Source organism: Bufo gargarizans, chromosome 8, assembly GCF_014858855.1.
Source record: "Bufo gargarizans isolate SCDJY-AF-19 chromosome 8, ASM1485885v1, whole genome shotgun sequence".
NCBI lineage: Eukaryota > Metazoa > Chordata > Amphibia > Anura > Bufonidae > Bufo > Bufo gargarizans.
Window position 1 is genome coordinate 52,656,249 of NC_058087.1, and position 26,936 is coordinate 52,683,184.

General features: G+C 41.7%; 1 protein-coding gene across 3 annotated transcripts in view; it reads right to left on the bottom strand.

The window, feature by feature from the left end:
• Positions 1–26,936, bottom strand: part of UBE2F (ubiquitin conjugating enzyme E2 F (putative)) — a 259,517-nt gene that overhangs the window by 80,917 nt on the left and 151,664 nt on the right. For 2 of the 3 annotated variants that reach the window (XM_044304274.1, XM_044304273.1), the window contains exons 6-7: positions 17,342–17,412; positions 13,664–13,721 (exon numbers count right to left, since the gene is read on the bottom strand). In XM_044304274.1, the coding sequence (XP_044160209.1) occupies positions 13,664–13,721; positions 17,342–17,412 (129 nt within the window). Of the gene's footprint in view, positions 1–10,513; positions 11,004–13,663; positions 13,722–17,341; positions 17,413–26,936 lie in introns of those variants that run through there. The other variant, XM_044304275.1, reaches the window with a different exon arrangement.

Consider the following 26,936-nt stretch of genomic DNA (forward strand, 5'->3'; position numbering starts at 1 on the left):
TCTGCCTTTTACAGCAACTTCCTGATTTTCAGTATGCAGCGGGTAACAAACGCTAAGTTGTGGTCTCAGACGCTGGCTGCAGTAGGCGATAACAGTCAGACTGGTCCTTTAAATTCCACGCTTGGAGGCACTGATGCAATATTTACTGGACCTTAAATTACAAAGTGCGCTCGGGTTGCCAGCTATTTAAAGTGTTATCAGTTTGCTCAAGTAACAGATGTGCCATGAGCTAACAAATGAAGGACTATAAAAAAAAGTAAGTGCTAGCCAAGGTCAGAAATTGTGTCTATTTGATCCGACATGTTCCGGATGTGACCCAAAATAACACAAGTAGTTTAGGATGGGGTACGGATATGAAAACAGCACACTGGGCAATGTAAGTGTAACAGATAAGCGAAATCGAGAATGCAAGCAAAAATCCCATGATGGGTCCGTGCTGAACCTCTATAAACTACTAAAGACTCAGTCATACTGTGAACGAAGAATGACCCAAATTTTTAATAAAGATTAATTACTTTGGGTGTTCCAACAAGTGGTTACAACACGTCGGAGGAAGTCTAGATTTATACTTGGTTGAGAACATGACAAAATGATGAATTTCTTGATGAATAAATGGCCAAAAGTAAGCTGTTAGGAACACATGTACGAGTGATTGTGATACATCATGTAACGCCCTCATGAACTCCAGAGGTTAAAGCAGTCTGCCTTGTCTCCAACAAAAGTGAATGTAATCGGAAGCCAGACTTGTGTTCTTCACACCCTTGCACTGGGGCCTCAGAAGCCGGCAAATACTTTCCAAACTATCCTAGTTTGCCGGGTAGAGTTTCTCTGTGCAGCTGCCATGTGTCAGTGTCAGGATAAGGCCTCGTTCTGAAGGGGCAATAAAGAATTTCCAGTTTACCTTGATGTTACGGAGGAATACTGCCCACAGATTTCTTAGGTTTCAAATCTTGAGTGTTAGGAAAATGTTCACTTGGGGACAGAAACAAGATACACTTTTCATAATAAAGTAAAAACTTCATGCAAGGATCCATGTAACCAACCAATTCACATTAGTAGGTAAGATGTGTTAGAACTAGGAGGCAATTATAAACAGATGAGGGGTGCCACATAGGTGCTCCTTTACTTTTTGCAGACCAGGTCCACCCTGGAGTGCTCCATCTCTTTAAAAAGAGGTTCTTCAGTAAGTATTTTATGTCCCAGCAGCTGGAGAATATCATCATACACACCCCACATGCTGTAGGGCATTTCATATCACTGAGTCAGTGATGAAGACAAATCTGAGGTGTGTGCCATGTGGAGCAAAGCACTCTGTACTGCAAATTATTACGGACTGTTCCTCAGTAGGTACTTTAGTATTTCAATGCCTAGAAACATCTGATCTACTAAATAACCACTTGCAGACCGCCTAACATCTTAGGATACGTAGGTTCACATCTCCGTTTCGTTTTCCATTCTTCTGATCCGTCAGAATAACAGAAAACAAAACAAAAATGGATCCTTTATTTGGAGCATCTGTTCTGCTCATTTTGCAACTGCTTTAGCCATTTCTGCCTGAGATGTTATTTGACACAGAAAAAAGTCCTCCACAAGGTTTTTACTTTTCTGTCTAAAATAACGGACCTCAGGCGGAAATGGCTCAAACGGATGCAAAAAGAGCATAATTGAACATAATGCATGCTCAAATTAAAGTATTTTTCTAACGGATCAGAAAATAATGGAACTTACCTATTTGAAAGTCAGCTGCCTAGCAACAGACAGAGGTGACTACACCAAGTCTACTCCAGCTGGAGTGAGGGCCCAGAGTAGAAGAGCTATAACCTACGCCTTTTTCTGGCATGAGGTATAGTAAATCCGACGGGCCGCATGAAGCCCTGCCCCTTTTCTCTCCGCAAGTGTCCAGAAGCCCAAAAAGTAGCCATTTATAGCACAAATATGGCATGTGCCATAATTTGCAACTTTTTTAGGTCACAGAAGTGGTGTAAATAGCTTTATAGATGTCCCCCACTGCCTTGTCTAGTTACACACCTTTCAAACTGCTCAGTAAATCGTGGCTTGCAGCTTGTTAATGAGAACGTATCTGCCCACCTAAAAGGATCCTTTCACTGGATGGATGATGATTGTATGTTAGTACTAGAAATACTAGTAGGAAAATACTAAGGACTGTTGGTTAAGGAAGTGAAAACCTCCGCTTGGGACCTTAGGTTGAGTGAGAATCTTAACGAGATCTGAGACCTGGACGCACACATTTTATAACCCCATGGGTTGTTAGTTTGCTTCCCATGCAAAGTGTCTACCGCGATGCACCACGCATGTTAGGAGCTGTCTGAATATGGCACTTTGAATTTAGTACAATCAATAAAATAAAATGTTGGGCAACGATTTTAGGCAGCTGACTTAAATAAAAAGGCAATTCACATTTTAGTCATCCGAGAACATCCATCCAGTACAATATGGCAGGATTTCGTGAGACTTCCAAAGAACACAGGATCCCAGTTTTATCTCTCCAATGCCTATGTCACTACAGCTCTTCCTCAAGCTGATTAATGCCTTCTGTGCGCACCTCAACTCTGTCTATTTTAGCAGCAACACATAACCTCAGGCAAACTCCACACTGAAGCCATGATAGACATTATGCACATCTGGTGAGGTAAATTAAGGTATGCAAATCTGCCCTACTATTCTTGGTTGGAGAATATGTACTGGAAGATCACAAAATATAAAAGCACACTGCACGTCCTCTTAACACACCTAGGTAACATTACTAACACTATTTCTCACAATCTCCAATCAGACCTCACAGCTTGTACCCCATCATAATAATCCTTCAAGATGATCAGGACCTAGTGGATGCAATCTTTTATTCCATTTTTATCAAGTTGTCCATAGATTTATTCCATTCTATCAAAGTAGGTGAATCCTTTTCAATCCATTTTCTAAAAATAAGCAATCTTGCTTGAAATAGCAACTTACAGAGTACTTGTCTCTAAAGTTTCTGCAACCCCAAATGTATTGTAAACCCAATATACAAATCACTGGATCACCATATATTCGTATTCCCCAAACTTTATTAATAAAAGTTGCTATTTCAAGCCAGTATCTGAAAAAGTTAAGACACTTCCAAATTACAGGTGAAACTCGAAAAATTTGAATATCGTGCAAAGTTAATTTATTTCAGTAATGCAACTTAAAAGGTGAAACTAACATACAGCCAGGTCCATAAATATTGGGACATCGAAGCAATTCTAACATTTTTGGCTCTATGCACCACCACAAAGGATTTTAAATGAAACGAAGATGTGCTTTAACTGCAGACTGTCAGCTTTAATTTGAGGGTATTAACATCCAAATCAGGTGAACGGTGTAGGAATTACAACAGTTTGCATATGTGCCTCCCACTTGTTAAGGGACCAAAGGTAATGGGACAAGTGGCTTCTAAGCTGTTCCATGGCCAGGTGTGTTATTCCCTCAATATCCCAATTACAACGAGCAGATAAAAGGTCCAGAGTTAATTTCAAGTGTGCCATTTGCATTTGGAATCTGTTGCTGTCAACTCTCAAGATGAGATCCAGTGAAGCAAGCCATCATTAGGATAAAAAAACATAAACCCATCAGAGAGGTGGCCTAAACAACTGTTTGGAACATTCTTAAAAAGAAGATACACACCGGTGAGCTCAGCAACACCAAAAGACCAGGAAGACCACGGAAAACAATTGTGGTGGATGACCGAAGAATTCTTTCCCTGGTGAAGAAAACACCCTTCACAACAGTTGGCCAGATCAAGAACACTCTCCAGGAGGTAGGTGTATGTGTGTCAGTCAACAATCAAGAGAAGACTTCACCAGAGTGAATACAGAGGGTTCGCCACAAGATGTAAACCATTGGTGAGCCTCAAAAACAGGAACGCCAGATTAGAGTTTGCCAAACAACATCTAAAAAAGCCTTCACAGTTCTGGAACATCCTATGGACAGATGAGACCAAGATCAACTTGTACTAGAGTGATGGGAAGAGTATGGAGAAGGGAAGTAACTGCTCATGATCCTAAGTATACAACCTCATCAGTGAAGCATGGTGGTGGTAGTGTCATGGCGTGGGCATGTATGGCTGCCAATGGAACTGGTTCTCTTGTATTTATTGATGATGTGACTGCCGACATAAGCAGCAGGATGAATTCTGAAGTGTTTAGGGCAATATTTGCTCATATTCACAGTGCAGATGGACAATGACCCAAAGCATACTGCAAAAGCAACAAAAGAGTTTTTTAAGGGAAAGAAGTGGAATGTTATGTAATGGCCAAGTCAATCACCTGACCTGAATCCGATTGAGCATGCATTTCACTTTCTGAAGACAAAACTGAAGGGAAAATGCCCCAAGAACAAGCAGGAACTGAAGACAGTTGCAGTAGAGGCCTGGCAGAGCATCACCAGGGATGAAACCCAGAGTCTGGTGATGTCTATGCGTTCCAGACTTCAGGCTGTAATTCACGACAAAGGATTTGCAACAAAGTATTAAAAAGTGTAAGTTTGATTTATGATTATTATTCTGTCCCATTACTTTTGGTCCCTTAACAAGTTGGAGGCACATATGCAAACTGTTGTAATTCCTACACCGTTCACCTGATTTGGATGTAAATACCCTCAAATTAAAGCTGACAGTCTGCAGTTAAAGCACATCTTGTTCGTTTCATTTCAAATCTATTGTGGTGGTGTATAGAGCCAAAAATGTTAAAATTGTGTCCGTGTCCCAATATTTATGGACCTGACTGTATGAGATAGACTGATTACATGCAAAGCGAGATATTTCAAGCCTTTGTTATAATTTGGATGATTATGGCTTACAGCTTATTAAACCCAAAGTCACAATTTTGAGGTACCCTTTGCTCAGGGGGTATGGACTAATTAGCTGACTAGAGTGTGACACTTTGAGCCTAGAATATTGAACCTTTTCACAAAATTCTAAATCTAAGCTGCAATTCCTTTTCATTACTGAAATAAATGGACTTTTGCACAATATCCCATTTTTTCGAGTTTTACCTGTAAATGGACTAAATCCGATTGTTCTTGATAAAAATGGAAAGGATAATATATGGCAATGGGGGAAGAATGACCGGTTTAGGCAAATATGGAATTATTGACTTAATAACATAGAAGTTTGAAATTATAGAGTTGAGGGTTTTTCTTTTTTTGGGTATCTCTCCTCATAGGGGATTGTTAGTGGGGGGTGAAGTTGGGTTAAATAAGATGGGATTGATGTAATGTTTTTGTCTCTTTTATAATATATTAGAAAATTGATAAATTAAGTAAAAAAAATAAAAGTGCTTTATTATCTGCTTATGCAGCAGTAACATGTACTCCAAAGTGCTGTATTGGCAAGTTTCACAGTCAGATCTTACGCTGTTCCCAAATTCTGGAAAACACATTTAGGGAATTTATTAACAGCATTCATGCACTGACGTGCATTGGAGTAAGATTTTGCAAATTAAATGCACCACAGAAGCAAATCTACATCAGTCGACATGACTTACTTTTCTGTCCCGCATAACGGAAACCAGACTGATCCGTTATGCTTGCCCATAGACCTCTATGCTGATGGATCAAAATGGAATGCCTCTAAAGGTTTTCATTTTAAATTCTGTCTTATAAATTCCGTTATTTTCCGTTATAACCATTTTATGACAGAAAGTAAAAACGGAATTCATAACATTGATGTGAACCTGCCCTAACAGAGACTGAGAAGATGGCTGAATGGAAGTAGAGACATATCAGACTTAGCTGAGATCCTGAGCCTGATAAAACGGCTTCTGAACATCACAAGAGCCTCCTGTGTGTATGCAAGTGTGATGTATCCCTCCTTATCTGTTCTGTGAGCTCCAGAGCTGAAAACAAACATAGTGGGAAGTAAGGGAAAGGATGTCACAGCAGTACAATGCTGGGAGAAGGGAGACCTGCTTCTGAGTGAAATGCATCTAGCTATGCAACTGAAACAGGAAATATAGCTGAAAAAAACATTAGGGAAGCCCAAACATAACTGTTCCTTCATCTACAAAGAAGCAGCCATCATGCAAACTTTTTCTGAAAACTCAGGTACACATTAAGATTGAAGAAAGTTGCAAATTTTTGCATAAATTGCTGCTTGTGCAAGCATTTGTGCCTTTTGCTCACCATAAAATTGGTACACCCCCTTTGAGAAATGCTCAAAAAGAAAACCCTCATTTGGCAGAGCAGAACATCTTAATGTTGATTATGGAACAGATGGAAAAAAGTGCTTGGCAGAACAAACAATCAAAAACCATTAACATGGACTGAATTCACACATGCAGCTTTTGATGCTCATTTTAAAGAGAGCCTGTCACGACTCCTGACACGTCTGTTTTTGTAATTGCAGTATATGTATCCCACATGAAATAAAATGCTGGAGTATCTTATCTTCAAAGCCTGCATTGTGCCAAACGTCAATTATTCCTCCTGGAAATGTATAAATTCCCTGGTTGTTACAATTCCCCTCATCAATGAGGAAAGCCCCTAGTTACAGACTCTTTCAGCACTAACTGGACAGTTTCAGATTGTGTACAAACTTCAGGCCCCCCCCTTTTCAATAGCACAAAGCAGTTTTGACAAAAGATGCTGTAGAATCATTATATCATGAAGAATTAAAGTTTTTACAAAAACAGACAGATCTTACCAATTTTTTTTTAAGGTCCTAATTAGAGATGAGCGAATTTCATTTTTTGAAATTCGTTCACGCTTCGTTTGGTGGTAAACGCAGAATTGCGTTATAGATTCCGTTACCTCTCTCCCTATCACAGCTTAGGAGGCAGTTCAAGGATGAAACTGAGCATGTGCGGACTTCTCAGCAAGTAGGACAAAGAAATAAGAAAAACAGCAGGTGGCGCTACACAGATAAAAATTTTTGAATAGCTCACTGGCTGTACAATTTTTTTTATTACATGCCATTACAAAATAATTCAGATCCAGGTGCTGGTTTGAAAACTGTAGACTATTTTTTGTGGGAGCTGACCTACAGTAACCCAGCATGGCCACCACACTTTGAACAGAGTTGTGCTTCCTGTTCCATTCAAAGTGCTAGATTCCACTGGAGACTACAGGGAATAGCTGATCAGTGGAGGTGCTGGGTGTCAGATCCTCACTGATTAGATATTAATGACCTATCCATTACCATCATATTTTATGTCATTGCTTTTCTGTTAGATGTACTCCTGGCCTTTGCTCAATAATTATAATTTTTTATCAAAAACTACCGTACATATGTGAATACAGCCTCGAGTACCTGGGGATCGTTGGCTTTTCAATTTGGTCTAACTTAACTCAGATGTATTAGATCCAGCAGGGGATCAGCAAAAACGCATCTGGTCAAAAATACAACCGTCTGCACCAAATCAGAAGGGAACCCGGTTGTATAATCTCTAAGATGAACAAGACAGTTATTTTTTTTTTCGTGTCTGAAAAATGGATCTTGCACTATTGACTTGCATTGCGTTTCATGTCGAATCTGTCTTGACCAGTATTCCATGACGCAAACAAAAAACGCTGCTTGCAGCGGTTTTGTGTCCGACATGGAAACACAATAAAACGGAACGGAATTCATTCTGAGGCACTCCATCACGGTTTGTTCAGTTTTGTCCCCATTGACAATGGGGACAAAACTGAAGCGTTTTCCTCCGGTTTTGAGATCCTCTGACGGATCTCAAAACCGGAAAGGAAAACGCAGATGTGAAAGTAGTCTTACTTGAATTTTAGACCAGTGACAGGATAGTGCTGCTGAGATTTTGGTCAGCAGAAGCCTTTGATTCACCAGTGACATACTGGTTTGAGAAAAATCTGACAAAAAGCACACGGGTTAAAGGAGGAATACAGGAAATCATTAACATAATATGAATATTGAAAGTCTTGACCCGAGGGCAAACTGCAGATCAAAACAGCCACAGCTATTACAATAAGAACTGTCAAGGGAAACTACAGGACGGATTCTGGCAAAGCCCTCGGAGATTCATTCTGAATTAACCAGTTTTTCCCCCCTTTTTCTTTTCAAAGAGGCTCAGCGTGTTGCTTCTCCAGTCAGACGGAGATTGAACGGAAAATTATTCGAGGCGGTGGGGGCATTTCATGCAGGACCGGTTTGTGAGCATACATTTAAAGATCACATTAATTGGGTTAACACCATTCCAATCAACAAGGAAATTCTCAAGAGATGCCAACAAAAAGAAGGAGATTATTGTGGTCGACCCTGGCTGCAATTCTCAAGTGACACCATTCATTTAATTGCATTTTCAACCCTGCACAAATAGAGAAAGTGTCCTGAATGCTCCCGTGGTTTGATAGTTTGCTCAATAGAATATGAACACGGTAAAAGTATTGCCTTATTATGTGGGAAGACATGACTGAAATACAGAACAGTGCGGTGATGTGACACACATGGAGCAGTATGCTTAAGACATGAGTCGTGCAGTGTAAATTGTGATTCAGCTGGTACAGCGCATGTGCTCTCTCAGGTCGCTGCGGATGATTGTGTGATCATTGTCATGCTGACGGTACTGCATGCTAGGAATAAAATGTAACACGTGGGACACAAGCCTTTCTTTTTCCAGATTGTTGATGTCCTGAAAACTATTGTAATCTATTTGCTTTGCTTGTGCAGTGGTGAAGTGTAGAAGGGTTGACCCATCTGCGACATTTATGACAAATTGATAGGATATGTCATAAATAGGGATGAGCGAATCGACTTCCGATGAAACATCGATTGGCATAAAACTTCATTCTAATACTGTACCTTTTCTCTAAACTACTATGAGGCTATAAACACTTATTTAAAGGGGCATTCCGTTTACCATTAATATGACTTATGTTTTAGACTAATTCATGATCAATAATTACCTAATATAATGTACATTTCACATATTTATCGTTCAGTAGTTATAAAAGTAGTTTCTTCCTCTGCTACCCATTGTGTTTCCTCATAAATTACCATGGCATCGACCTATAGTTCTAAGCCTTTGTTAGGTCGAGCATGCTCAGTGTTGCTATCAGTTCTCTAGCTGAATGTCTTGTGAAACCAAGGGAGCGTGCACGTTCAAGTAATGAGATGCAACAGGTCCTCTCTCATTTGTTGCTGTATAGTAGCCTGCGATTGGTGATCACTGCATTTTCCCTCTGCTTGGCAGCTGGCTTGCGTCTGGCCTGCCTAAACGTGTACCATTTGGTGAGATATTTTGTGAGCAAACACCCCACCATCACCACCCTGTTATGAAAAATGCACCTGCAGGACGCTGTTCAGGGCGCTCTCTTCCTCCAGTGAATGGGTGTGCGCTTCTGTTCACAGCAGTGAAACAGCGCCCTGAACAGTGGCCTGCACACAGAGTCCCTTATTGTTTCATGGCACAAGGAGCTCCTCTTGCCTGCTATCGGCCCAGCTCTGTGAATGGGAGCACACCCTATCTCTGTACACTCCCATGCCGTGCGCTCCAAGGTACAGGAGTGATGCTGCTGTTCACTGGAGAGCAGGACATCACAGTGTTACAGGGATGCTGTGCTCTCAAGGGTACAGGCAGTGAAAGGGTGGCCAGCAGTAAGATAACCTGCACTTCATCCAGCCGCAGACAATACCTCCCTCCTACAGGGAGCTCCTCTTGCCTGCTATCTGTGAGTGGGAGCGCACGGCATCTCTGTACACACTCAGAGATTGACTTCCTCTGATAGAACAGCAAAACACACAGAGGTTAAACCCCCCCCCCCCCCCCCCCTTCCCCTCATCTCCAGGGTTTTTTCCTGTCCTGCCAGGGAAGGAAGATCCAGAGAGGTGCTGGGAACTCTTTTGCGGTTCATGGCAGTATCGTTTCTAAGGAGGTCCTTTGGCTGAAGGCCTGGCCGGGGAATATGATGTTCAAGAACAAGTTTATTTTGTCTACCGTTCCATGGCCAGTATGTCTTCGGCCCTGACTTGGATAGAATTCTAGAAAATACCACCAACCGCAAAAAATGGTTTCCCGAAAACAGGGGGCAGTTTTTTCTTAACAAACCACAACCTCAGGATACCAAAAGACAGAGGAAAATCAGTGAGGTGGAGCTATACAAACAGGGGGAAAGGAAGAAATTTCCTCTTCAATCCCAATAAAGGGGATACGTCCCCTTCCTCCTCCAAGCAATTACACCATCAGGGTTGGGGAAAGACTCAGCTCCTTCATAGATACCTGGGAGCGTGTCATTGCAGACCCTTTTATTATCAACATTATAAAAGAGAAGGTTATACAATAGAAATAGAATCTCTTCCTCAACAAAAATTCACCTTAACCCAGTTCCCCTTATCTCAAATGTCCTTTCTGTCTGACGGCATGAGAGTGTAATTATGCCTAGGGGAAACATAATGTGTTTCCAGTTAGGAAGTAGGAAGGGGTCATTATATCCCTTTATTTTTAGTTTAAAAAAAAAACAAGCGGAAAGTTTAGGATTATAATAAATTTGAAGCCACTGAACAAACATATCATTTACTGCAAATTCAAAATGGAAACCGTGAGGTCTGCAGTGAAGCTCATCAAGAAGGAGGCTATGATGGCCACGATAGATCTCAAGGATTCTTACTTCCACATCCCGAACCATCCTCAATCCAGGAAGTAACCAAGATTCACGGTACAGCTGGAAGGAAGGGTTCATAATTATCAGTTCAACTGTCTTCCTTTCGGAATATCTTCTGACTCTCGTATCTTCTCCAAGGTCGTGGCAGAAGTAGTGGCCTCCTTAAGCCGGAAGGGCATACTAATAGTTTCATATCTGGACGATCTGTTGGTCATAGCGGAAAGTACAGATCTGCTTCAGTCACACATTCAGGTGGGTCCTTGCTCAACTTCAGGATCTTGGCTGGATAGTCAATTGGGAAAAGTCCAACCTTCTTCCAGCCAATCTGAGAATTTTTCTGGGCATCCTTCTAGATTCCATCCTCCAGAAAACAATTGTCATCCAATTACAGGGAGCTTCGGGCAATATGGGAAGGTCTAAAAGCAACACAGACCCAGTCAAGAAAACGGTATGTATTGGTCCACTCTGACAACTCCACAGCAGTGGCTTTCATCAGTCATCAGGGGCAAGGCACGGTCATCTAAAGAGTCTCTCAAGACTATATATTCTTGTGGGCAAAAAATAATCTAAAATCCCTTACAGCGGTACACTTAAAAGGGATCCCTCAATGTAAGGGCAGATTTTCTCAGTTGGCAGAGACTAGATGCAGGCGAATGGTCTCTTTCTCAGACAGCCCTTCAAAAGATCCAGGGCCAGTGGGGCAGTCTGAGTCCGGATCTGTTCACCTCAAAGAAAAACCACAAGGTTCCTTTTTTTTTCTCCCTCAATCCAAGGGATCCCTGCGTGGCGGTAGACGCCTTCACTCAGGATTGGACGTTAGGTCTCGTCTATGCCTTTCCACCAATCCTGATGATCCCAAAGGTCCTGTACAAATTCCATACCGAGAAGTGTACCCTAATCCTGGTGTTCCCCTTTTGGTCCCAGAAGGGGCTGGTTCGGTCTTCTGAGATCCCTTAGGAGGGAGGATCCAATCTAGTTTGCCCCGATGAAGGACCTCCTAAAGCAGGGACAAATCAGCCATCTGAACGTCAGACTTCTCTAACTATCAGGCTGGTTACTGAACAATCCATCCTCCTAGATCTGGGTTTATCTCAGTGGGTGGTAGGTACCCTAATGCTCAGCAGAAAGTCCAATACCTACAGAGCATATCTTAAGGTATGGAAAAAGTTTGCCTCTTGGGAAGGGACAGGTTTAACCAGTCCACTCCCAATATCCCTATCATTTTGGATTTTCTCCAGGAACGGTTGGATATGGGTATCACCCCAAACACTCTAAGGGTATTGGTGTCCGCTCTGGGTGCCCTCTACAACACTAGTCTTTATGATGTCCCCTGGGTTGCTAAGTTTTTAAAAGCTGCAGATAGGCTAAAGCCAAGAATTAAGAATTTGATAGCTCCATAAAACTTGAATACAGTTCTTGTAGGCCTGTCAGATTCCCTGTTTGAGCCTATTGATTCTCTGTCTATCAAGTGACTAACTCTTAAGACTGTTTTCCTGGTAGCAATATCTTCTGCTAGGAGAGTTTGCGAGCTTCAGGCCCTATCCATCCAGGAGCCCTTCCTTAGGGTCCTAGAGGATAAGTTAATATTTAAGTTGGACCCCAATTTTCTCCCAAAAGGTAGTATCCACCTTTCACAGGTCCCAAGATATTGTCATTACCTTGTTCTGTGCCAATCCCAGGTAAGAGCAGGAAATGAAATTCCATAACTTAGATGTACAGAGGGCAGTCCTTTGTTATATTGATGTGACCAGGGAATGGAGGATAGACAAAAATGTATTTGTGCAGTTTTTGGCCCTAATAGAGGTAGAAAAGCAGCTAAGAACTCCATATCCCGGTGGATAAGGAGTGCTATTACAGATGCGTATTCAGCCTCTGGTAAAGAGCCTCCTCCTTCTCTCAGAGCCCATTCAGTGAGAGCAGTGTCTACCTCCTGGGTTGAAAAGGGCCTCTGCCTCCATGGAGCAGATTTGCAGGGCAGCAACTTGGAAGAGGGCCCATACTTTTTCCAAACATTATAGGCTTGATATATTTGCCAATGAGGATATGGCCTTTGGACGAAAGGTCCTGAGTGCTGTAGTCCCTCCCCGAGTTGTTTTTTACTTTGTTAGTTCTCGGAGTGTGCTGTCATAGAGACGACTGGGGAAATGAGTATTATACTCACCTGTAATCTGGTTTCCTGAAAGTCTCCATGACAGCACATATATCCTGCCCTTTTTTGATTTTGATATATATTTCTTCAGGTTCTACCCTTTATCCTGGTCTCCGTTAAAATACACTGGCGATGAGGGGAAGGGGTGGGGTTTTTAACCTCTCTGTGTGTTTTCCTGTCCTATCAGAGGAAGTCAATCTCTCCGAGTGTGCTGTCATGGAGACTTCCAGGAAATCGGATTAAAGGCGAGTGTAATACTCATGTATAGCGCTACCTGCTGTTTGCTTTATTCTTAATTCTTTTTCTGGCTCACTTTGATGGCCGCACCTGCTCCGTTTCATTGTTCAACTGCCTCCTGAGCTGTGATAGGGAGAAAGCTCCAGCAGAAAAGACCCTTTTTTTTTTTTCTGGATCCATGTGAGGTACAGGGCTGGTTCTAGCTTTGTTAGAAAGAGATTGTCATGTACTATATGATGTCTGATTAGTTGTGGGATAACCCCTTTAAGGAAAAATTGAATAAAAACCACTTCTGTGGTCATCATTCTTCCCTTGTTATAGAACCCAAAAAATAAAGCTATTCCACAAAATATTGATTTCTGGACTCCTAAGTTGAAATATTAGTACTGTGTTGTTGAAAATTAATATTAACTTGTTTTCAAAGCAAAATTTGAGGTCCGATATTGCTGTGTCTAATTAGTTTTTTTTGACCAGTTGTCATTTTCTAAAAACTAACTAACTCTAACTTGCTCTAAATTACAATATTTTTAACTGTAATTTGGAAGTAATGTGGTCAGTAGTTTACATAATAAACAAAAACTGCTCATTTCTGGAAATGGGATTCATTTTGAATGCCTTATTTGTAGACAGGAAGGAATGTTTCCATGTATGAAATAAAAAGGCTGTTTGGAAAAACTGGATTTTCCTTACCTTTAACGTTCGTGTCGGGGCCCAGCCCGTCCCATCTATTGAATGCTCTCTCAGTAAACTGAAAAAGAAAAAAAATCTTACAAAATGTCAAAATAATGACGATGCAGAGCTGTGCTATTTAATCTCTACTGAAAAATGGAAATGAACACCTGCAAAACCTAAAGTGATTGAGCTGATATTGACAAAATATAAAATGCTAGAGGTCCTTGGTTAATGATCACACAAACAAGTTCGTGCACCCTTCATTTTGGGTTCTGAAGCAAGGTATACGTTGAGGCAGGTTCACATTAATAGTGGGTGGCATCTCCAATTGCCACAATACAGGCTGCCACGTTGGCATGGTAATGGCCATACAGATGTTCTCCCATAGTATGTCATTCCAAGCTCTTTCAACTTAGAGCCAAAGTGGGCCAAGGTGGTTGTTGGCTGTTGTGCATGGGAAATTAGTCGCCCAATCCAGTCCTAGACATTCTCAATGGGGAGAGATCTGGTGATCAAACTGGACTGGGGAGCTGCTGGATGGCCCAAAGAATTTGTTGTGTAAATTGGGCAGTGTGAGGGCGGGCGTTACCTTGTTGGAATACCATGTTTCCTAAGGCTGCTTTAACACAGTCATTTCCATCAGTGATTGCGAACCAAAACTAACAGTGCTGGCTACACAGAGATAAACTATAATTTTATGATTTGCAGTTGTTTTGTGTTTTCGACCTGCACTTGATTTTGGCTCACAATCGCTGATGGAAATCACTGATAAAACACTGGTTGTATGAAAGTGTCCTGAGTTAAGCCTCATTCACACGTCAGTGTTTTGTTCAGTGATTTCCATCAGTGATTATGAGCCAAAATCAAAGTGTTCAAAATATACACCTGTGGTGCACCAGGAGGTAATTGATATGTTAGGGTTCCTCCTTGTTGGTGTAATACCACTACCCTCACAGATTAGCCAGGCAGTGGGTACCCCCTGAAGCCAATGCCTTGGAATACCTGTGCACAGAATGACCCTTTGCTGGAAGTAATTACTAGCACCAGTCAGTGTGTGTCCCAGTCACCACCTTTAGCATCGCAGGAGCAACCTCTCTGCAATGCTTTAGCCCTGGGGCACACTGCTTATGGCACGGATGATGATTACCCTCATGCAGAATTCTCTCTGCACTGGGGATCGCACTATATGCCAGGTGATCAGCAGAGCACTGCAGCAGAGACCTCTATGCAGTGCCGTGACCAGATTCAAGCTAGAAATTGAACAGACAAGCAGCCCAGCGTGGGGTTACAGTCAGACCCAACCCTAATAGCTCCAGCAGACTAGTATTAAACATACGTTACGGAACCAGTTTGCCACGATTCAGACCTTTTCTTTTTGGACATCCAGATCTCTAATGACTTCAGGGAGTACATCCTCAATTAGGAGAGAAGCTGTCCCTATTATCCAGTCTGGCGCTGTCCCTTTAACAAAAAATAGGGTGTGCTTCCATAAAGGTGACACTACACAAAAACCTATCCCTCTTGCGGCAATTTTAAGGTCCTTTCCCGCTAATGTGTTTCCTTGCAGAACAGGTAAATTCGTATTCTTCAACCTAACAGTTCAAATACCTGCCATCTGTTCTTAGTAAGGGCAATATCTACCTATCATACGACCAATAATTTTTACGATGGCATGATGGAGGACGATCAATAATAATGCATTCATTTACCTAATAGTTCAAAGAGTTCCTAAACCAAATATATATATATATTTTTTTTTAAATACAAAGTGTATCATAAGACATACTACAATCGATATGACAAAATAATAACCCCACACATCATAGCATCTGCAGCACATTATTCTCAATAGCAGAGTACTGTAGAATTGCTGAGGAACAGCTACAACATCAGTTTCTCCAACATCATTTTTCCTGTGGCACTCCAAATTACTAGATTCATGAAAGAAATCAATAAGCTACAGTCATGTGAAAAAATTAGGACACCCTTTGAAAGCATGTGGTTTTTTGTAACATTTTTAATAAAAGGTTATTTCATCTCCGTTTCAACAATACAGAGAGATTAAAGTAATCCAACTAAACAAAGAAAACTGAAGAAAAGTCTTTTCAAGATCTTCTGTAAATGTCATTCTACAAAAATGCCTATTCTAACTGAGGAAAAAGATAGGACACCCTCACATGTATTCCCTCTTAAATTGGCTCAGATCTCACACAGGTATATCACACCAGGTGCACATAATTAGTAGATCGTTACTCTGCATGTTGAATGAGGCTTGCCCTATTTAAACCTCAGACATTTAGTTTGGTGTGCTCCTGACTGTTGAAGTGAGAGTGAGCACCATGGTGAGAGCAAAAGAGCTGTCAGAGGACTTCAGAAAAAAGATTGTAGCAGCCTATGAGTCTGGGAAGGGATTTAAAAAGATCTCAAAAGATTTTGAAATCAGCCATTCCACTGTCCGGAAGATAGTCTACAAGTGGAGGGCTTTCAAAACAACTGCCAACATGCCCAGGACTGGTCGCCCCAGCAAGTTCACCCCAAGAGCAGACCGCAAGATGCTAAAAGAGGTCTCCAAAAACCCTAAAGTGTCATCTCGAGAACTACAGCAGGCTCTGGCTACTGTTGATGTAGAAGTACATGCCTCTACAATCAGAAAGAGACTGTACAAGTTTAACTTGCATGGGAGGTGTGCAAGGAGGAAACCTTTGCTTTCCAAGAGAAACATCGAGGCCAGACTGACATTTGCCAGAGATAAAGTTGACAAAGACCAGGACTTCTGGAATAATGTTCTTTGGACAGATGAGTCCAAAATTGAATTATTTGGACACAACAGCAGAGGACATGTTTGGCGTAAACCAAACACAGCATTCCAAGAAAAGAACCTCATACCAACTGTGAAGCATGGAGGTGGAAGTGTCATGGTTTGGGGCTGCTTTGCTGCAGCAGGACCTGGTCAGCTCACCATCATAGAATCCACGATGAATTCTACTGTGTATCAGAAGGTGCTTGAAGAACATGTGAGACCATCAGTTAGAAAATTAAAGCTGAAGCGGAACTGGACCATGCAACATGACAATGACCCAAAACATACTAGTAAATCAACCAAAGATTGGCTGAAAAAGAAGAAATGGAGAGTCCTGGAATGGCCAAGTCAAAGTCCAGATTTGAATCCCATTGAGATGCTGTGGGGTGACTTGAAAAGGGCTGTACGTGCAAGAAACCCCTCAAACATCTCACAGCTGAAAAAGTTCTGCATTGAGGAGTGGGGTAAAATTTCCTCAGACCGATGTCGAAGACTGGTAGATGGCTACAAGAACCGTCTCACTGCAGTTATTTCAGCCAAAGGAGGTAACACTCGCTATTAGGGGCAAGGGTGTCCTATCTTTTTCCTCAGTTAGAATAGGCATTTTTGTAGAATGACATTTACAGAAGATCTTGAAAAGACTTTTCTTCAGTTTTCTTTGTTTAGTTGGATTACTTTAATCTCTCTGTATTGTTGAAACGGAGATGAAATAACCTTTTATTAAAAATGTTACAAAAAACCACATGCTTTCAAAGGGTGTCCTAATTTTTTCACATGACTGTATATGACCATTTTAAGGAATGTGATCTTCTGGGCATCAAGACCTGACTCGGCTGAAAAAGAATGAAAGAGAAAAAATAAATAAAAGTACAACCTTTACAAAGAGCGGTTCTCACCTTAAACAGATTTCCCCTGTCTCAGTGATGTTCGGATGCCAGATCCGGGTTAAGCACTTGACTTTTGGAGGCTGCATACAAAGGAGAGAGAAATAAACGTCACAATGTTACGATATACGGTACATGAGACACAAAATCCATCACATATGGTAGATTCTCTGTTCGTAGCAAAAGATAGATTTTTTATTTATTTTTTTACTTCATTGTTTCAGACAAATTTTATGAGTCGGCTCAATCTTCTGGTAATGGTTCTGTTATGAAGGAAATCAGGCGAGTGCTGGGAGGTTACACAGTTGTAGGTGAGGTGAGGTGTGTGAAATTCCCATTTCCTGCCAATAAAAGCTGTAACAGTCCCTTGGAGATTTCACATAAGATTTCAATTTATGAGATCTGATGCAGACAAATGGAACTAGCATGTGATTGTCTCCCTCTAGACCTATGCATATACAACAGGGCCTGACCGCAACACTTCCTTCTTATTGCTTATGTTTTATGTATGTCTTCCCGTGACATCTTTATGACAACTGTAGAGTCAAAATCATAACTTGAGATATACTTGTCACCCCAGATGCCTCTGTGGTCTTTACCTGCCTTTCCGCAAGGGCGAGAAAATAAAATGTATAGGAAATGGAGAGAGAATAATATTCACACACTAAATGACTTAACGGGAGTTGACCGTAAATTGATGTCATGGGAGCAATTTGTCAATGGGCATCAGATGGAGACATCTCATCCACTGGCATTTTACCAACTCTCAGCATACTGTAAAGCCCAAGCGGATTCTTTGGGAGAAGTAGACAGAATGACTTGGTTTGAAGCTCTTTTGGGGGGAGGTGGGGTTATGATCACCTTGGCAGATACATATAGACGTCTGAGAGATATCAGTCTTATGAATCTGGCGAAATCTGTGTTTGCTCACTGGGAGAGGGAGGTGGGGGTAGAAGATTTAACCCTTAAAATGAGAGAGGGATTAGAGTATGTTAGGAGGGCGATACATAGTGAACAATGGAGAGAATCGCAATGGAGGATTCTACATAAAGCGACATATGCGTACAATCTTTCATATGCCAATGCCCCGGCGCACTATCTGAGAGAATGTCCGAAGTGCTCGCTGCCTAAGGCAGACCTTTTACACGGGCTGTGGAATTGCCAACGACTTAGTCCACTATGGAAAGACGTGGTCTCGCTTATCAAAGAGGTCTGGAATCTTGAGGTGAGAACAGAACCACAACAATGTGTGTTCCAGTATATTCCTGTGGGTCAGGATGTCTCGCTGGGTAAAGGGGTGGCGGAACCAGGTGTTCATATCACCCTTATGGCAGTAAAAAAGTGTTTATTACGGCATTGGTTAGATCCAGATGTTCCTACTGTGGAGGAAGTGGTGGGTCTCATAAAAAAAAAATTGTATTTAGAAAGGTTAGAGGTAGGTAGGAACAAAGAGAAGGAAGCAGCAGATTTTTTTAAAAAATGGAAAAAACTGGTTGAGCATATCCTGACGAGGGAAGAAATTAAAGAATTAGTAACCCCATTCAAGAATACCAAATGGTATCTGAAGTTTGAAAGGAACTCTTGGTTCATTGAACATCTAGGTGTCGGTTCCTAATTGTCCTCATAAGCCTGGATTTTGAGAGGAGGCGAACAGGATTGGTATGAGTAGCAGAAGTTGGGAGGGATATGGGGAGGGTGGGTAGTTGGGGTGGGGAGGATAAAATGAAAAATGAGATGTATTTTAATGCAGACATCACGAAATGTGAGTATATGTCTCTTGCAATGTATACTTGCTGTATTCTATGACTGTATGCGACATGCATCTGAATAAAGAAATGTTATAAAAAAAAAAAATCATAACTTGAATAGTATTAATATTTCATCCAAACAATTATTTTAAAATAAAACGTACAATATTCTAGCAGCGTAATTTCTTTCATAGCTCAGTTGTATCCATACATTTTGAACCTTTTTGAATGTGGGAACCAATGCGATCTGAAATCTGACCACCAGCCCAGAGCTTTTTCTCATGTGTAGACAGGAGGTCAGTCTATGTGAACTACCAGATGACATCAGCAATCAAATCTCTTCTGGCAGCTCCTAAGCCCCTCCCCACCCTCTGTGTTCCTCTGAATATCCCTGTACTCTGTTGAAGATAGGTCTCCCCTATCTTAACGACCAGGATTGCAGGTACATAGTAGGCGATTGTATAGAGTTATTAGATACAGTTATATAAACCTCCCAATATACACTTGCCTGTCTGTACTATCTGTGTGTGCTGACTCTCCAGTGTAGTTCTATGAAATATAGCTTTACACTGGTTTCCCTGCCTCCTGCCTGTAAGAACAGAGGGGAGAGAGAGATGACAGGGCAGACATCTCAAGCTGCATCACATAGGAAATCATGGAGCCCCTGCAGTGTGAAAAGGACAGCAGCTCTGAGTTACCGACTTGTCATTGCTGCCTTTACACAGGACTCTGTGCAGTGTGATGAAACCCAACTCCATCTGGTTCTGCAATGCCAGGCACGATGAGAAGTGTGGGGAAGGAGGACTCAAGATGGCAGACAACCCACAAATTACACATCAAATAAAATAGGTATATGCAAGGCATACACAATAGCCTCTATGTTATTCTGTTAGGCAGATCCTGCACTATATAGACAAGAAAAAAAAAAAGAAAAAAAAAAACATACTGGAGTGCTTTTTGAATATAAATATGCTACATTCAAAGCTATTGTGTATAGATTCTTAAGCATGTACTTTTTTCCCTTCTCAAGTCCCAAGCATGTAAAGCATTTTGCTTTAGGCTCTGTTCACACTGCAGTCAGGGTCTCTGGAGCCTCTGTTGGCAGTCTCAGCAGAACTGATGAAAAGAATAGGGCTGCGAGTTACTCTTCCTGTAAAAATGACAGAAACCATAACATAGCCCTATGGACCAATTATAAGTCAACAGGGTCTCAATGGCACCAGTGGTTTCCATCGTGCAACGGTTGTGTGAATTCAGCTTTAGGAAATATTTCAAGACTGCATACATGATATATGTTTTATTTTACCCTTCCATATATTAATACAGAATTACCTTGATACACAGAAGCTGTCAGCCACTGCTGAATAAGGCATGGGGAGCGCTCCACTTGTGAATACACCATAAAGGAGTCAACGCTATACTTTTATCATTACTAATCACCAAATGGTCTAATATCTATTTTTATTATATAGCGAAAAGGAGAACCGAGTTGTCCCTGAAATATGCTGCCCTTAACTGCATATTTAGGTAAGAAATACATACATACAGTGGATATAAAAAGTCTACACACCCGTTAAAATGTCAGGTTTCTGTGCTGTAAAAAAAGGAGACAAAGAAATCATTTCAGAACTTTTTCCACCTTTAATGTGACCTATAAACTGTACCACTCAATTGAAAAACAAACTGAAATCTTTTAGGTGGAGGGAACAAAAAAAATAAAAAATAACTGGGGATGTAGCTGTGTCCAGAATTAAGCAATCACATTGAAAATCCTGTTAAATAGGAGTCAGCATACACCTGCCATCATTTAAAGCGCCTCTGATTAACCCCAAATAAAGTTCAGCTGCTCTAGTTGGTCTTTCCTGAAATTTTCTTAGTCGCATCCCACAGCAAAAGCCATGGTCCACAAAGAGCTTCCAAAGCATCAGAGGGATCTCATTGTTAAAAGGTATCAGTCAGGAGAAGGGTACAAAATAATTTCCAAGGCATTAGATATACAATGCAACACAGTGAAGACAGTCATCATCGAGTATGAGAAAATATGGCACAACAGTGACATTACCAAGAACTGGATGTTCCTCCAAAATTGATGAAAAGACGAGAAGAAAACTGGTCTGGGAGGCTACCAAGAGGCCTAAAACATCATTAAAGGAGCTGCAGGAATATCTGGCAGGTACTGGCTGTGTGGTACATGTGACAACAATCTCCCGTATTCTTCATATGTCTGGGCTATGGGGTAGAGTGGCAAGATGAAAGCCTTTTCTTACGAAGAAAAACATCCAAGCTACATTTTGCAAAAACACATCTGAAGTCTCCCAAAAGCATGTGGGAAAAGGTGTTATGGTCTGATGAAACCAAGGTGGAACCTTTTGGCCATAATTCCAAAATATATGTTTGGCCCAAAAACAACACTGCACATCACCAAAAACACACCATACCCACAGTGAAGCATGATGGTGATGATTTATCTTTGTCTCACTTTTTTACATCACAGAAACCTGACATTTTAACGGGGGCGTGTAGACTTTTTATATCCACTGTACATATGGAAACTAAGATTTAGTCTTACCGGTAAATGGTTTTCCAGGAGTACGACATGACAGCACCCACTGGAGGATGTCCTATTGGTCTCTGTAGGGACAGGAAGCGAGAGAGATTAAAGGCCCCTCCCCACCTCCACTCTCCAGTGTTTTTTTTTACTTACTACACCAAATAGGATCCAACTTGTTTATTTGAAATCACAATGTTTAATATCACATTGTTACATAAAGTCAGATCGATCAAACAATTGACAAAGAAAATGGGGGGCAATACTGGGTGCCGTCATGTCAGACTCCTGGAAAACCATTTACCGGCAAGACTAAATCTTAGTTTCCAGGACCTACCTCCATGACAGCACCCACTGGAGAACTACCAACTTAGAAACTAGGGGGGGACCACCGCCTGAAGGACCATCCGTCCGAATGCAAGGTCCTGGTTGACTAGAGCATCTAGCCTATAGTGTTTAGCAGAAGTCAGGAAACTAGACCATGTTGTGGCCTTGCAAATCTGATCAACCGAGGCCTTGGCTTTCTCTGCCCACGATGCTGCCATAGCTCTGGTTGAGTGGGCTTTTATAGAAAAAGGGCAGACTATATTCTGAAGTCTGTAGGACTCACTGATAGTCTCTTTAATCCTTCGTGCTAAGGTCTGTTTTGAAGCCCTGTTGCCTTTGTTCCTTCCACCGAACTGGATGAAAAGATTAGTCGATCGCCTCCAGGATTTTGTTCTTTGAAGGTAAGCCAGGATTGTTCTTCTAACGTCCAGACAATGGAATCATTCCTCCTGTACATTTTTGGGGGAGGTACAAAATGAAGGAAGCATTATTTCCTGATCCCTGTGAATGGGTGAAACTACTTTAGGTAAGAAGGACTGATCCAGTTTTAGTATTATACGATCGGATCGTCTAAAACCTTTAAATATGGCTCCCTCATAGAAAGGGCTTGGTTCTCCCCTATTCTACGAGCTGTAGTTATCGCTACAAGGAACACAGCTTTAAGGGACAACATTTTATCTGCTATTTGATCCACTGGTTCAAAAGCAGGTACAGACTGTCTAAATGTAGGTCTCATCCTGGACACTGCCTTTACAAACCTTTTTATCCATCTATGGTCTGCCAATGGGATGTCTAGAAAACAACCGAACGCAAAAATCTGGACTTTAAGGGTACTGTGCTTTAGTCCCATATCAAATCCCATCTGAAGGAAATCCAGAATGTGAAAAATGTTCTTTTTTAGAGTCTGCCTCTCAGGATCCAGGCTGTTAGACTCAACTTCTCAAGATCCAGATGTTCTAGAGGACCTTGTAGAAGAAGATCTTGTTTTTTTGGGAGGGATATCAGGTACGCAATAGACCTCTGCTTCAGAATTAGGATACAGCCTCTCTTGGGCCAGGCTGGTGCTATCAAGATTAGAGTTGTTGAACTTATTCTCAAATTTTTTTAAACTGCTGGAATCAGAGGTAGTGGAGGGAATGTGTATGCCAGGGCCATATTCCACTCCTGAGCTGAAGCATCTACTCCCATTGGATTGTCTCTTGGATTTAGCGAATAGAAATAATCCAGCTGAGAATTTTCTTTTGACGCAAACAGGTCTATTTGTGGACAGCCCCACCTATGACAAATCATTTGGAATACCTCCTTGTTGAGCATCCATTCTCAGAAAGTCTGCCGTGGAGTTGAATGCTCCCTTTAGGTGAATAGCTGAAATGGAAAGGATTTTCTTTTCTGCCCACGTAAGTATTTGATTTGTTAGACTCTGAAGGAGAGGGTTTCTTGTTCCTCCCCGACACTTCAGATAGCAGACCGTGGTCATATTGCCTGAAAGTATCCTGATATGTTGTCCGTGAAGTAGATGCTCCGCAGCCCTTAGTGTCTCCAGTACTGCCTTCAACCTTCTGAAATTTGATGACCTCTGGCTGTCCTGTAAAGGACCATTTTCCCTCAAGGAAGAGATCTCCCAAATGGGCGCCCCAGCCACTCTGACTCGTGTCCGTGGTAATCACCATCTCTGGCGACATGTTCCAAGGAACTACTTTCTTTAGGTTTACAGGGTTTACCCACCAGAACATGGAGTTCTTTACCTTCTCCGAGAGGTTTATCCTGGAGTTGAGGGAGTGGTAGTCTCTGTCCCATGATGAGAGCACTGCTTCTTGTAATCCTCTTGAGTGATCCTGTGCCCAAAGTATAATTGAGATGAATGAAGTCATTAGACCCAGGATCAGCATGGACTCTTTTTAAGGTATGATCTTTCTTTTTCCTGAATGAGTTTATTTTCCCTCTTATCCTTTCCTTTTTTATATCTGGGAGATAAGAATGCTGTTTACTGAATCTAGAAGGATTCCTAGGAATCGTCTAGGTAAGGTATGAATAATATTTGGTTTTGTCGTAAATAGGCCCGTCTAGCCGTATTTGTTAGTGACTCATTTCTTGCTGAAAACCGGATGGATTCTGCTGAGGCATCTGCCATGAAAGAAGTAGCTGTCTTTAATAATGGTAGTTACTCTAAAATTTCTTCCCTGGATGTCTTCAGTTTTAGATTATTTTCCAATTTTTCGAGCCACAGAAACATTGCCCTGGCCACAGATGTAGCCGCAATAGTTGTATTAATGGACACAGGCGAAGACTCCCATGCTTTCTTTAATAGGCCATACATTTGGCAATCCCTCAGATCCTTCAACTGGGATGAATCTTCAAATGGAATCGTGGTTTTCTTTGTCACTTGAATATCGAGTTTAGGGATCTCGTTCCATAATTTTGCCTCTTCCGGCTCAAAAAGCAGTCTGCTTTTGAATTCACGGGGCACATATAGTTTCTTTTCTGCTTCCTCACATTCGTCTTTTATTAACTCCTTCAGATTTGAATTTACTGGGAAAAGTTTCCTTCTTTTTTGCTCTCAGGCCCCCAAACATTTTGTCTTGAATGGTACGGGCCTGCTCCTCTTCCTCAACAGCCATTGTCTGTCTTATTGTTGTTAGGAGGGGATCTAAGTATTCATAGAAACATAGAATGTGTCGGCAGATAAGAACCATTTGGCCCATCTAGTCTGCCTAATATACTAAATACTATGGATAGCCCCTGGCCCTATCTTATATGAAGGATGGCCTTATGCCTATCCCATGCATGCTTAAACTCCTCCACTGTATTTGCAGCTACCACTTTTGCAGTAAGGCTATTCCATGCATCCACTACTCTCAGTAAAGTAATACTTCCTGATATTACTTTTAAACCTTTGCCCCTCTATTCACCAGAAAACAAGTGTCTTCCTGGATCATCTGAAGGAGAGGAAGGGGGATGATCTTCTTCCATCTCTTCAGAGTAATATAAGTCGTCATCCTCAGAATCAGAGTCCATCTGAACCCTGAGACCTCTTCTCTTATTATAGCTCTCCATTCTGACATAAAGGAAGGTTGTTCCTCTTTAATAATTTTAGACAAGCATTCCGGACAGAGATTTTTTTATATGACCCCAGTAGTTTTTTTTTTGGAAATGTCGCACATTTTTTAGCTTTCTTTTTTGAATCTCCATGGGACTTGTGTCCTGTCTCTTTCTCAGCCTAATGTGGAAGAGAGATAGATAGCGCTAGAGACAGATGAAACTCTCTAATATACCAGACAAAACAGGGCAAGGAGTGTAACTTACATGACCCTGGACGGGGCAGTCTGTTCCAGCCTCCTGCTATCCAGACATTTGGACCTCCATGATGCACAACTGACCTCACAGCCATCATCACTTAAATGGACTTACCCCATTTTGGTCCGTCCCCCCCACAACTCCAGCTCCTCTTTCGGGGGACTTATTCCAAGAAAGAGTCAACCCCCGTGCGAGGCCTCAGATTACCGAGGCCTCCAGCATGCTATGTGCGCCATCCGGCGTACGCAAACATGCACTTCTGGTCATGTGGTTCGGCTCGGCAATCCATCACCACAGTGAGCCTAGAGGTGTGCAGGAGCCGCCCAGAGCTCCCGCCCGATACTGCGGCTAATTCAAGGCACATTACCTCGACTGGAGTGTTGAAGACAGAGTCCATGAATGATCCCAGACCCCAGGTATCGGGGAAGAACTAGGTAACCCCTTCCCAGAGGGGTGCTAGCTTAGGCTTCCGGAGGCTGAAAGGAGAGGAATAAACCCCCGACCCAGCCTCAGCCTTTTTTCCCCCCTCCCGGGGGCTTTATTTCTCTCTTCATCCCAAGCAGGGACTCCTCTCTGCTCCTACCCCTGTAGGGACAGGAAGAACACTGGAGAGTGGGGATGGGCCTTTTAATCTCTCTCACTTCCTGTCCCTACAGAGACCAATAGGACATCCTCCAGTGGGTGCTGTCATGGAGGGACATCCTGGAAAAAGCAGGTTTTCTATAGTAGTTTACAGAACCACCATAGTAACTAGTGTTGAGCGAAGCGAACTTCGGATGCTACATCCGAAGACGCTTTGTTCACAACTTTGGAATAATACTGTACAGAGATTAGTCTCCATACAGTATTAGAATGTATGATCTCCGATGAGCCGAAGCTAGTTATTCAAGAAGCCGTGCGTGACTTCGCTTAACATCTTCGGTAGTTGAGTTGATTTTTTAAGCGGGAAACCACTTTAAAACTTGAAACCGATCTCTGCTTCGGTACTAGAGTTGGGTTTCAAGTTTTAAAGTGGTTTTCCACTTTAAAAATCAACTACCGAAGTTATTCAACAAAGTCACAATCAACTTTGTGAATAACTTACTTAGGAGCCCATACATTCTAATACTGTACAGAGACGAATAGCAACCATGTAGACCAAGCTGTGCTGTACCCCAAGTATATCAACGGGAAAGACAGTCGTGCTACACCAATACGTTTGGCTCTCTTATGAATAATTTTTTCTCCTTGTAACTGCTTTCGACTGTGCTACTATGGGGATGTCATGAATTGAGGAGCCTTCCTCTATTAAAAGGGGTTCTTTGGGTTTGGGCTGAACCTAGATATAAACTATCAGTATACGTCTGCCAAGCTTTATGCCTTCTGTTGGACATTAAATTATATCTTTTCGCAGAGGTGTCTGGAATAGAACATCAATCAGGGCGAATTAAAGCGCTTTGTAATATAACCATGGAGGTACTTGCTGAACTTGCTAAATAAAGTATATCTATAGCAACAAAGTGTAGGTGTAGAGGTAGTCACCATCTCAGAAGCTGCAACCTATAGAAAAAGGTGCTCTTTAATCTCTGTGCATAACATCTGTTGCACTGCGTCATCACCTGGAATACATTCATATATATCTAGCTGATATCCAAGTAACAGCATCTGTGATGACTACAACAATAGTAAAAGACTGCAACATCTGATATGA